Below are 12,145 nucleotides of genomic sequence, written 5' to 3'. Positions count from 1 at the left end.
GCTATTTTTGTAGACAGGCTAAGTGAGCCCATTTTGGATGCAAACAGCTAGTTACAAGGGGGCTGCTCTTCCTATAGCAGTGTCATGCCCCAGAGAGAGAGAGAGCGGGTTCATTCCAAGGGATACTATGCTGCTTCCTGGGTCACGGAGATTCTTCTGGGACAGTCTGAAGGAACATGCACCAAGAAACAGCAGCCCAAGGGCCTGGTAGTGTAAGGCTAGCCACTGTCCAAGAGAACAGAGATCAAATAATTTTACCAAGATGTTTTAGAGAAGGAAAACTTTTGAAGGATCAAGCCTAGCAGAATACAGATCCCTGAACCCCAAATATACTTTAGTGTATGTAGCGTCATTTGTTGTCTCATCTTAACTCTGAATATACTTCAGTCTATGTTAGCCTCATCCGGACATGAGAATGTATAGAAAAAAGCTTGATGAACTATAAATAATAAGGTAGTAATATTAGTATTTCCTCATTTTCATGCATAGCTAAAAATGTCAAGATATAGGAAAATAAAAGAGAATCATGTTGTCTCAACACTGGTTCTTGATGAACCTCTGGGCTCTGGGGCACCAGGTTTCTTACCTCTTCAATGTCCTGATCATTGAATTTATAATTAAGAGCTTCTTTAATAGATAATTCCTTTTTATTGATTTCATCTAGAGTGGGCAACTGCATGCCAGCAGAGAACATCTGGATCAAAAACATGATACAAGATTATTAGTAAGGGATTTTGGAAAGCTATTTTCTCAACGTGCACGAACAACTGCTAGGTAATCTCTAGCCACGTACCGCTTCTTTCCACTTCATAAACTCACTTTCGGTGAATTCTTGGTTTGAGACAAACTCTAAACGGAACACGCGTTGGTCATTGCCATGCCTACATAAAACAGAGACAGCATCTCCAAGAAATGTGCATGTTGACTGTAGTACAAGCAAAGCAACCTTACCAGACTATGTACCACCTATATATACCTATTGCAGTGGTTCTCAATCCTAGCTACCCTATAAAATCATCCCAGGCTGTTTTAATGAGGTGCCAAGATTGAGATCCCAAAACTAGCACTGGAAACCAAATGGGCTTGGTCAGTGCTTCAAAAGTCAATTTACAATAAAATCCGTTACAGTCAACATCAACAATATGCAACAGACCCTGGGACAAGGTTACATGCCTGTGGTTGCAGCTCCTCAGGAGACTGAGGTGGGAGGATCACCTGAGCCCAGGAGTTCCAAGCTGCAGTGGACTATGATGGCACCTAGAGCAGTGCCTGGCACACTGTACATTCGGTAAATATTTGCTGAGTGAATGACACTTTCATTTTATTGAAGAGGAAATGAAGTCCATAAAAATGATCTTTCTTGTCACAGATGAGGTTATGAGATAGAGCCAGAACCAGAAGCAAGCCTCTTGGCCATGCTTGCCAAGGAAATGCCAGCAAGGCTCTGGGAGGGTCTCTCACAACCAGACATTTCCTTTCTGTGTGTCCTACCCTTTCATATATTTGGTTCCCTCTAGAGGAGAGAATATCCTACTTTCCCTATAGACAAAGAGGGAATACAAGTCTCCCTCCAAGTGTACCTTGTGGGGATTGCATACATAGCGTTCATGGTAACAAGGAACATCCAACAGAGAGAATAGCAGCCCCCAAAGCCAGTGCCTGTTTGAAGTGGAAGCAGAAGCTGCCCCAGAAGTGCCTCCTACCGTAGTTGCAGCCCTTTGTTTGTTCTGGTGCCGCCTAGTTGGTAAACTTTGGCGGTTTCCACAACACCCGTAATCTCAGCGACCTAATTGAGAGGACAGAGACACCAGTCAAAACCAGACTCTTCCAGAGCTTTCCACAACACTCTTCCTTTGCGTCTCTCTACCTGAACGCAGACAACTGATCGAGTGCTGAGTAGAGTCCATAGCTGCCAGGGGTTCTGAGAAAGGTTTCTCAGGTTTAGACTCCAGATGGCCAAGCACAGGGCGCCTTGTGCCCAGGAGGAGCAAGTGCCAGCAGAAGAGGAGCCTGATGGGGCCCACTGGAAGCTTTTCCTCCAACTAATTCTAACTTACAAGGGATGTATTTGGGATTTCACCAGTTGATTTTAATCAACCAAATGTGAAGACCATGTAGATCAGTTTCTGTTGCCAAGCATTTCAGGATATGGCATGGCTGCAGGTCCTCATACAAGGGGATAACGCACATAAAAACCAGACAAGAATAAAACAAAACAAAAACAATCCAGGCTGGGTGCCGAGGTTCAGGCCTGTAATTCCAGCACTTTGGGAGGCTGAGGTAGGAGGATTACTTGAAGCCAGGAATTTGAGACCAACCTGGGCAACACAGAGTGACCCCATCTCTCTTTCTTTTGTTCTTTGTTTTTGAGACAAAGTCTTGCTCTGTCGCCCAGGCTGGAGTGCAATGGCATGATTTTGGCTCACTGCAACCTCTGCCTCCCTGGTTCAAGCAATTCTCCTGCCTCAGCTGCCCAAGCAGCTGGGACTACAGGCACGTGCCACCACACCAGGCTAATTTTTTGTATTTTTAGTAGAGAGGGGTTTCACCATGTTAGCCAGGATGGTCTCGATCTCCTGACCTCGTGATCCGCCCGCTTCCCAAAGTACTGGGATTACAGGCGTGGGCCGCCGTGCCCAGCCGAGACCCAGTCTCTACAAAAAAGAAAAAAAAAAATTAGTTGGGCATAGTGGTGTGCACCTACAGTCCTAGCTACTCAAGAGGCTGTTGTAGGAGGATCATTTGAGTCCAGGAGTTCAAGGTTGCAATGAGCTCTGATCACACTGCTGCATGCTAGCCTGGGCAACAGGGCGAGATCCTATCTCAAACAGGCTGGGGACAGTGTCTCATGCCTGCAAACCTAGCACTTTGGAAGGCCGAGGCAGGAAGATGGCTTGAGTCCAGGAGTTCCAGATTAGCCTGGGCAACATGGTTAAGACACTGTCTCAAAAAAAAAAAAAAAAAAAAAAAACCAACACCTGGGCCGGGCGTGGTGGCTCACACCTGTAATCCCAGCACTTTGGGAGGCCGAGGAGGGCAGATCACGAAGTCAGGAGATCGAGACCATCCTGGCTAACAAGGTGAAACCCCGTCTCTACTAAAAATACAAAAAATTAGCCGGCATAGTGGCGGGCACCTGTAGTCCCAACTACTCGGGAGGCTGAGGCAGGAGAATGGCATGAACCCAGGAGTCGGAGCTTGCAGTGAGCCAAGATCACGCCACTGCGCTCCAGCCTGGGCGACAGAGCAAGACTCCGTCTCAACAAAACAAAACAAAACAAAAAACCAACACCTAGCACTTTAGGAGGCTGAGGCCAGAACACCACTTGAGGCCCGGAGTTTGAGACCAGCATAAGAAACAGAGAGAGGCTGTTGCTACAAAAAATTTTTAAAAAATCCCAAAGTGAGGCCGGGCGCGGTGGCTCACGCCTGTAATCCCAGCACTTTGGGAGGCTAAGGCGGGCAGATCATGAGGTTAGGAGATCAAGACCATCCTGGCTAACACGGTGAAACCCCATCTCCACTAAAAATACAAAAAATCAACCAGGCGTGGTGGCGGGTGCCTGTAGTCCCAGCTACTAGGGAGGCTGAGGCAGGAGAATGGCGTGAACCCGGGAGCCAGAGTTTGCAGCGAGCAGAGATCATGCCACTGAACTCCAGCCTGGGCCACATAGCGAGACTCCATCTAAAAAAAAAAAAATTAGCCAGGCGTGGTGGCGCGTGCCTGTAGTCCCAGCTACTCGGAGGCTGAGGCATGACAATCGCTTGAACCCAGGAGGCAAAGGCTGCAGTGAGCCAAGATCATGCCACTGCACTCCAGCCTGGGCAACAGGGTGAGACTCTGTCTCCAAAAATAAAAAACAAAAAAATTAAAAATAAGGCTGGGCTCAGTGGCTCATGCCTATAATCCCAGCACTTTGGGAGGCCGAGACAGGTGGATCACCTGAGGTCAGGAGTTCAAGACCAGCCTGGCCAACATGGTGAAACCCCGTCTCTACTAAAAATACAAACATTAGCCAGGCATGGTGGCAGGCGCCTGTAACACTAGCTACTTGGGAGGCTGAGGCAGGGGAATTGCTTGAACCCGGGAGGCGGAGGTTGCAGTGAGCCAAGATCGTGCCATTGCACTCTAGCCTGGGCAACAAGAGTGAAACTCTGTCTGAAAAAAAGAATAACAAATAAATAAGAATAAAAATAGGCCAGGTGCGGTGGCTCACGCCAGCACTTTGGGAGGCCGAGGCAGGTGGATCACAAGGTCAAGAGTTCAAGCCCAGCCTCGCCAACATGGTGAAACCCTGTCTCTACTAAAAATACAAAAATTAGCCAGGTGTGGTGGCATGCGGCAGTAGTCCCAGCTACTGGGAGGCTGAGGCGGGAGAATCACTTGAACCTGGGAGGCGGAGGTTGCAGTGAGCCAAGACCACGCCATTGCACTCCAGCCTGGGTGACAGAATGAGACTCCGTCTCACAAAAAAAAAAAAAGGTAAAATAAAATATAAATAAATAAATAAATCCCAAAGTGTTGGGATTACAGGTGTAAGCCACTGTGTCCAGTCCACTTAGACCACAGAAGCAGTGCTGGAACCTACATAATAACCTATATTAGTTTGGAGGGTTTTTTTTAACCTCAATACAATTCCCTGGCGTAGAAGTTACTTGGTATGCAACATGAAACTTTTCATTCATTGGTTTTTCAAATGAACAAATCTTTTAGATTATGTAAATCCCAATGAACACTTCATAGATGCCTCTCTTCTCCCTTTTATACTGAAGGGAGAATAGAGAAAATTATTCTACATCCAAATCTTCCAGGCCCTTGGGCTCCAAGTCCTCTTCTTGGCGACAAGTCATGAAGGATTCCTGGGTACCTCACTGCTCTATGGGGATCCCACTTGGAGTCTACTTTCCATCAAATGCTGACAGAAGAGTGATAGATTTTTTCAGTAGCTCCTGCCCTCAGTTGAGACTAATTATACTGAAAGCATGGACAATTGTCCAACGGAAGAAATACCAACCCGGTAAACTGGTTTGCTGTTGTGGTTTCCAATGCCAATCCGCACAAAACATCCTGTGACAGTTTTAGCAAAGAAGGGCATGTGACACCAGCGTTCTAGCTTATGCCGTGATAATCGAACCCGATTCAATTCTTCAGGTAAGGAAACTGGTTGGGATTTGGGAGGGATCTCTTCTTTCCTAAGAGGAACAAAGGGGCACTGGAAAAAATGTTCATCATAAAAACAGGACAAGACAGAAAAATAATATCAACTCCTCAAAACTTAACCAAAGTACATGTGACTAGCCTAGGAGGAGAAGTAAATGAAGCACCAGCAAAGACTTGTAATAGGATCCTGTTCCTGACCAGTAGTGTGAGCTGTTTCAAATGAGGCTGCCATCTTACATAACCCATCAGAGTAAGAAAACGAATGAAAGCTCCAGGCCAATCTGAGAATGAGACGAAGTCAGTTCCTACCTTCCAGGCCCAGGTGAAATGTCTAAGCGTACAGGCTAGCAGCCAAATGAATGGGGTGACGTGCTGGGGAACTCAGTTCAGCAAACCAAAGGTAACCAAGTCAGAGTTAGTGGCCCAACCAGGGAGATTTTGGAAAGGACACCAAGCTCTTCCTCAAAAACCCACCTATACTGCCTACTAGACCAAAATGTACAAGAGCTTACTCCTCTTCTTCATCAGACGATGATGTTCGTGATGAGCGGTCTGACTTTTCACTGGATTTGTCATCCTCTTCCTCCTCTTCATCATCAGAGTAGACCTCACTGGTTTTTAATGGCTGTTTTTTGGCAAGGAGCTCAGCTAGAAAGAAAGAAGAGATGTTTACCTAGGTTTTCTCAACAAGAAAATGAATTCATCCTTGAAAAAGAACTGGAAATGGAAGAGGACTCAAATACACAGATCTGTCCTCTCCAGACTGGATTGTGCTAACTTGGGGTATATACAGAAATGAGTTAAAACAGAGTTAAAATTATTCAGGTGCCAAATGTCAGGCCCCAACAGATGAAAAAAGGGCTGAAAGATTGATACTAGGTGGGCAGAAAGGGTCACCAACACTACTGACAGTTCTCTTTTATGGCATTCAAGACACTTGACTATGGGGAGGAAAGAGGGGGAAAGACTCATGATGACTTCAGAAGCTTCTGAGGAAAATTTAAAATAGGAGAGTGGCTGAATCATCACTGGTACATCTACCAATGAACTACTATGCAGCTATAAAAAAGGAATGTGGGGACGGGTGCGGTGGCTTACGCCTGTAATCTCAGCACTTTGGGAGGCAGAGGCAGGTGGATCACTTGAGGTCAGGAGTTCGAGACCAGCTTCGTCAACATGGTGAAACTCTGTCTCTACTAAAATACAAAAATTAGCCAGGAGTGGTGGCCGGCACCTGCTATCCCAGCTACTTGGGAGGCTGAGGTAGGAGAATCGCTTGAATCTGGGAGGCAGAGGTTGCAGTGAGCCAAGACTGTACCACTGCACTCCAGCCTGGGCAACAGAGAGACTCCATCTCAAAAAAAAAAAAAAAAAAGGAACGTGGCCAGACATGGTGGCTCATGCCTGTAATCGCAGCACTTTGGGAGGTCGAGGTGGGTAGATCACTTGAGCTCAGGGGTTTGAGACCAGCCTGGGCAACATGGTGAATCTGCAACTCTACCAAAAATACAAAAAACTAGCCAGGAGTGGTGGCTAAAAAAAAAAAAAAAAGAGAGAGAGAGAAAAGTGTGTATAATATGCTACCATTAATCTAAGATGGGAGGTGAATCTGTGTACTTATGATTTAAAAAGAAAAAAGAATGATATAAAAAAAATTTTGGCTGGGATTGTTGGCTCATGCACTTTGGGAGGCCAAGGCAGGCAGATCACTTAAGGTCAGGAGTTCAAGACCACCCTGGCCAACATGGCTAAACCCCATCTCTACTAAAAATACAAAAAAAAATTAGCCAGGTGGTGGTGCATGCATGTAGTCTCAGCTACTCAAGAGGCTGAGGTGGGAGAATCGCTTGAACCCGGGAGGTGAAGGTTGCAGTGAGCCGAGATCGCACCACTGCACTCCAGACTGAGTAACAGAGAGAAATCCTGTCTCAAAAAAGAGAGAGAGAGAAAGATGGACGGATGGATGGAAGGAAGGAAGGAAGGAAAAATAACTGCAATGGATTAAAACACATAAAGCATGTTAAAAATCATGAGTTCACAAGGATATTCAAAATAAATAAAACTCATCGGTAATCTTTCGAAGTTGCTAAAAACTATCTCTCTCTCTCTTTTTAAAATATTGCAGAAACAGGGTCTCACTATGTTGCCCAGGCTGGTCTTGAATTATACATGTGAGCCACTGTACCTTGCCAGGAACTATCTCATTCTTTCAAAAACTGGCAAACACAAGGAAAATTAATCAATTATTTATCTTGCCTTTCCTGTTCAAAATGTGCCTGGGGGGTAACTAAATAGCTGATTAGAAGTTTCTCTTTAGGCTGGGTGCGGTGGCTCACACCTGTAATCCCAGCACTTTGGGAGGCCGAGGCAGGTGGATCACAAGGTCAGGAGATCAAGACCATCCTGGCTAACATGGTGAAACCCTGTCTCTACTAAAAATACAAAAAATTAGCCGGCTGTGGTGGCGGGTGCCTGTAGTCCCAGCTACTCGGGAGGCTGAGGCAGGAGAATGGCATGAACCCTGGAGGCGGAGCTTGCAGTGAGCCGAGATTGCGCCACTGCACTCCAGCCTGGGCGACAGAGCAAGACTCTGTCTCAAAAAAAAAAAAAAAAAAAAAAAAAAGTTTCTCTTTATAGAAGCAGGCTAGATAATGAATGAGGAAAGAATGACAGATTCGAAATATCACCATTTTGCAACTCCGAATGAATTAAATTATCTAGGTAATGACCATCAGTGGCTACTAGGACAGAACACACTATTATTTCTTTTTCTTTTTCTTTTTTTTTTTTTTGAGACAGAGTCTCACTCTTGTTGCCCAGGCTGGAGTGCAATGGTAGGATCTTGGCTTACTGCAACTTCCACCTCCCAGGTTCAAGTGATTTTCGGTGCCTCAGCCCCACAAGTAGCTGGGATTCCAGGCATGTGCTACCACGCCTGGCTAATTTTTGTATTTTTAGTAGAGATAGGATTTCACTATGTTGGCCAGGCTGGTCTCCAACTCCTGGCCTCAAGTGATCTGCCTGCTCTGACCTCACAAAGTGCTGGGATTACAGGTGTGAGCCACCGTGCCTGGCATGGCTAATTTTTGTATTTTTAGTAGAGATGGGGTTACACCATGTTGGCCAGGCCGGTCTTGAACTCCTGGCCTCAAGCAATCCTCATGCTTCAGTCTCCCGAAGTGTTGGGATTACAAGCGTGAGCCACTACACTCAGCCCCACATTATCTTTTGTTGTTTTTTTTTTAAGATTGAGTCTCACTCTGTTGTCCAGGCTGGAGTGCAGTGGCGGAATCTCGGCTCACTGCAACCTCTGCCTCCCAGGTTCAAGGGATTCTCCTGCCTCAGCCTCCTGAGGAGCTGGGATTACAGGCATGCACCACCACGGCCAGCTAATTTTTCTATTTTTTTGTAGAGATGGGGTTTCACCACGTTTGCCAGGCTGGTCTCAAGCTCCTGACCTCTGGTGATCCGCCCACCTTGGCCTCCCAAAGTGCTAGGATTACAAGTGTGAGGCACCATGACCGGCCCCCACATTATCCTTTCTAATTCTTCACCCGTCTCTATACCCATGTCCTTTGCTATATGCCTTAGTCATTCTTCCTGGCCCCCTAGTGACACTGTGCCAATTCCAAGTCTAGGCCCTAACAGGCATGTGTGTCTTTGCTTACCCCTTTTATACTTCTGTCATCACCATATAAAAGTGCTCGGGGTTTACTGGCCCAGGGAGGAAGAGAGAGGTAGAACAGACCTGGCTACCACCTGTAGCTTGGAGATAATTCCAGCTGAACTCATGCCATCAGGCAGGTGAACTGCAGTTGAACTTCAGATGCATGAGCAGGAACAGGGGTTAGTTTGTTACTTCACATTATTGTGGTAAGAGCTAACTGACAGGATTGTTAACATCACAAACTGAGAAACAATCAGATATCATGTGTCTCCTGATGGAAATACGTACCACTACCTAAAAATCAGCCTTCCCCAAGAACAAGCAACGACGACAACAACAGAACAAACCCAAATCTGACCAATTCTGTAGCTCTAACTAACAATTTACAGGAAACTCAAGGGACCAGAAACACATTCAACAATAAAAACGAGATGCAATCAGCATCGTGAGAAACCAGAAGACAAATGACCCAGTTCCTTCAGCAAATATGCTGCAAGGCAGGGCAAAGAGATGGGGAATAAAACATACAGATTAAATGCCTTAAGGGACATATTAACAGATCACAATGTATGGACTTTAAGATCCTGATTCAAGTGGTCCAAATCTTGTTTTTTTAATTACAAAACAAATAGAAAAATTTGAACACTGACTAGATATTTGATAAAGAGTTCATTGTTATTTCTAGGTGTAATAATGGTATTATAGTTAGGTTTAAAACAAAAGTACTTATCTTTTAGAGGAACATATTGAAATATTTATGGTTAAAATATAATAATGCTGGTATTTGCTTTAAAATAATCTGATGAAAGGATTATAGATTTAACAAGACTGGCCAAGAGCTGACTGCTGTGGCTGGATGATGGGTTCGTGGATGTTTATACTATTCTCGGTATGTGCTGGAATTTTATATGAGAAAGACATAACAAGAAGGCAAAATGAAAATGGACACCAGGAAGTCAAATCATATAAAGACACAAAGTAGCCATTATATTTCCCTCGCTTACCTGTTCTGTTCTTTCGTTTTTCTCGCTCTGCTTTTAGCTCCTCCATGGCTTGAGATTTCTTGTCTAGTTTCTCATCCCGCTTGGAACGCCGTTCCTTGTTGTGGGATGTTACCTAGGAAGGGAAGGATATATAGGATGGCCCTTTTTACCAACAGCTGATAAGATTCTCTAAACCTACTTAATGCATTTAGTCCTCCAACATGAATCTATATGGGTTGCAAAAACTTAGAGCTTTTATGTAAGGGGAGAGAGCATCCTCTTGTGGACAAAGAGGATAGCGCAGTAAAGTAAGCCCTGTCTAAAATGCCTAATAGCAAGTTCAAGAATTATCTGAATAAACTCTTTCTGGAAGAACACACTACAACACAGCTAATGTTGGGATTACAGGCATGAGCCACTACACGCAGCCCCACATTATCTTTTTTGTTGTTGTTTTTCTGAGATGGAGTCTCATTTATGATAAATACAGAGATTACTTTTCCAGCTATATTTATACCAAGTAAAGGATGACATACATCTAAGTAAACATCATAAGCATCTGGCTACCTAGGACGGGTTGTTTACCAACTTTTCCTTAAGGGATGCTCACTCACTAGTGGGCTGCTTTTTTTTTTAAAACAGAACCTCGCTCTTCTGCCCAGGCTGGAGGGCCATGGCATGATCTCAGCTCACTGCAACCTCCGCCTCTGAGGTTCAAGCAATTCTTCTGCCTCAGCCCCCCGAGTAGCTGGGATTAAAGGCATAAGCCACCATGCCAGGCTAATTTTTGTATTTTTAGTAGAGACGGGATTTCGCCATGTTGGCCAGGCTGGTCTCAAACTCCTGGCCTTGAGTGATCTGTCCGCCTCGGCCTCTCAAAGTGCTGGGATTACACATGTTGAGTCACTGCAGTTGAGGGCTGCTTTTTAAATGCAGACTTCAGTGAAAGCCGGGCACGGTGGCATATGCCGGTAGTCTCAGCAACTCAGGAGGACTGCTTGAGACTAGGAGTTTGAGGCTACAGTGTGTTATGACTGTGCCAGTGAATAGCCACTGTATTCTAGCCCGGGCAACATAATGAGACCAGGGAAAGGAAAGAGGAAGGGAAGGGGGAAGGAGGAAGGGAGGGGAAGAAAAGGGAAAAAGAAAGAAGAAAGAAAAAAAGAAAAGGAAAGAGGAAAGCAAAGGAAAAAGTGCTAAGGAGTTAACAGCACAGCTAATGGTGATATGTCCAGAGATTAATGAAACCATGTCACAAGTCTTGTACTAATAAACTTAGGCTGATTAATATAAACTCACCTTTTACACACACACTCAAAACAGAGGTTTATTCTTTGGACAATGAGGAACACTGAATCTCCTACCTGAGATTCTTGAATCTGTGTCAGCTTTTTCTTTTCTTGCTCCTCTTCTTGCTTTTTCTTCTTTTCTTTCTTTTCTTTCTTTTTGGCTGTTTTTAGTTTTTTCTTGATTTCAAATCTGGTTAAAAGATATTTGTTTGGCTTTTAAGTGGCAATGAAATGTATGTAAAAACTGATTTCTATTAGATAGGAGAAAGGAACTAAGGGAAAGGAGCTAATAGATATTTTGGTTTTCCTGCAAGAAACTCTGGTGTACCTTTTAAGTACATTAAAAATATTTAAATATTAATTACAACAAAATATAAAATATTTGATAGCATTAAGTTGGAATATGTTTAAAATGAGAGAATATGGGCCGGGCACAGGGGCTCACACCTGTAATCCCAGCATTTTGGGAGGCCAAGGCGGGGGGATCAGGAAATCAAGAGATCGAGACCATCCTGGCCAATATGGTGAAACCCTGTCTCTACAGGGTTTTGTATTGTTTTGTAACAATACAAAAATTAGCTGGGCATGGTGGCACACACCTGTAGTCCCAGCTACTTGGGAGGCTGAGGCAAGAGAATCGCTTTAATCCGGGAGGCGGAGGTTGCAGTGAGCCAAGATCGCGCCACTGCACTCCAGCCTAGCGACAGAGCAAGAATCCGTTTCAAAAAAAAAAAAAAGAGAGAGAGAGAAAGAGAACATATATAGGGTATTGCTGTACTCATCTGCGCCACTCTAGCCTGGGTGACAGAGTGAGACTCCATCTCAAACAAACAAACAAACAGGCCCGGCACGGTGGCTCACGCCTGTAATCCCAGCACTTTGGGAAACCAAGGTGGACAGATCATGAGGTCAGGAGATTGAGACCATCCTGGCCAAAATGGTGAAACCCCATCTCCACTAAAAATACAAAAATTAGCTGGGCATGGTGGCACGTGCCTGTAATCCCAGCTACTCGGGAGGCTGAGGCAGGAGAATCCCTTGAACC

The 12,145-nt window shown here is 44.9% G+C and overlaps 1 protein-coding gene across 1 annotated transcript in view; it reads right to left on the bottom strand.

Annotated features, from left to right (window-relative positions):
- The window catches only part of RTF1 (RTF1 homolog, Paf1/RNA polymerase II complex component), a 68,605-nt gene that overhangs the window by 6,551 nt on the left and 49,909 nt on the right, over window positions 1-12,145 (bottom strand). The window contains exons 5-11 of the mRNA XM_024232678.3: window positions 11,176-11,290; window positions 9,833-9,944; window positions 5,674-5,809; window positions 5,016-5,193; window positions 1,704-1,786; window positions 794-881; window positions 587-694 (exon numbers count right to left, since the gene is read on the bottom strand). Coding sequence (XP_024088446.1) covers window positions 587-694; window positions 794-881; window positions 1,704-1,786; window positions 5,016-5,193; window positions 5,674-5,809; window positions 9,833-9,944; window positions 11,176-11,290 — 820 coding nt within the window. The remainder of the gene's footprint in view (window positions 1-586; window positions 695-793; window positions 882-1,703; window positions 1,787-5,015; window positions 5,194-5,673; window positions 5,810-9,832; window positions 9,945-11,175; window positions 11,291-12,145) is intronic.

The sequence above is a fragment of the Pongo abelii genome, chromosome 16 (genome assembly GCF_028885655.2).
Source record: "Pongo abelii isolate AG06213 chromosome 16, NHGRI_mPonAbe1-v2.0_pri, whole genome shotgun sequence".
NCBI classification, from domain to species: domain Eukaryota; kingdom Metazoa; phylum Chordata; class Mammalia; order Primates; family Hominidae; genus Pongo; species Pongo abelii.
The sequence above is the reverse complement of the archived record's forward strand: the minus strand, read 5'-3'. Positions and strand labels throughout refer to the sequence as shown.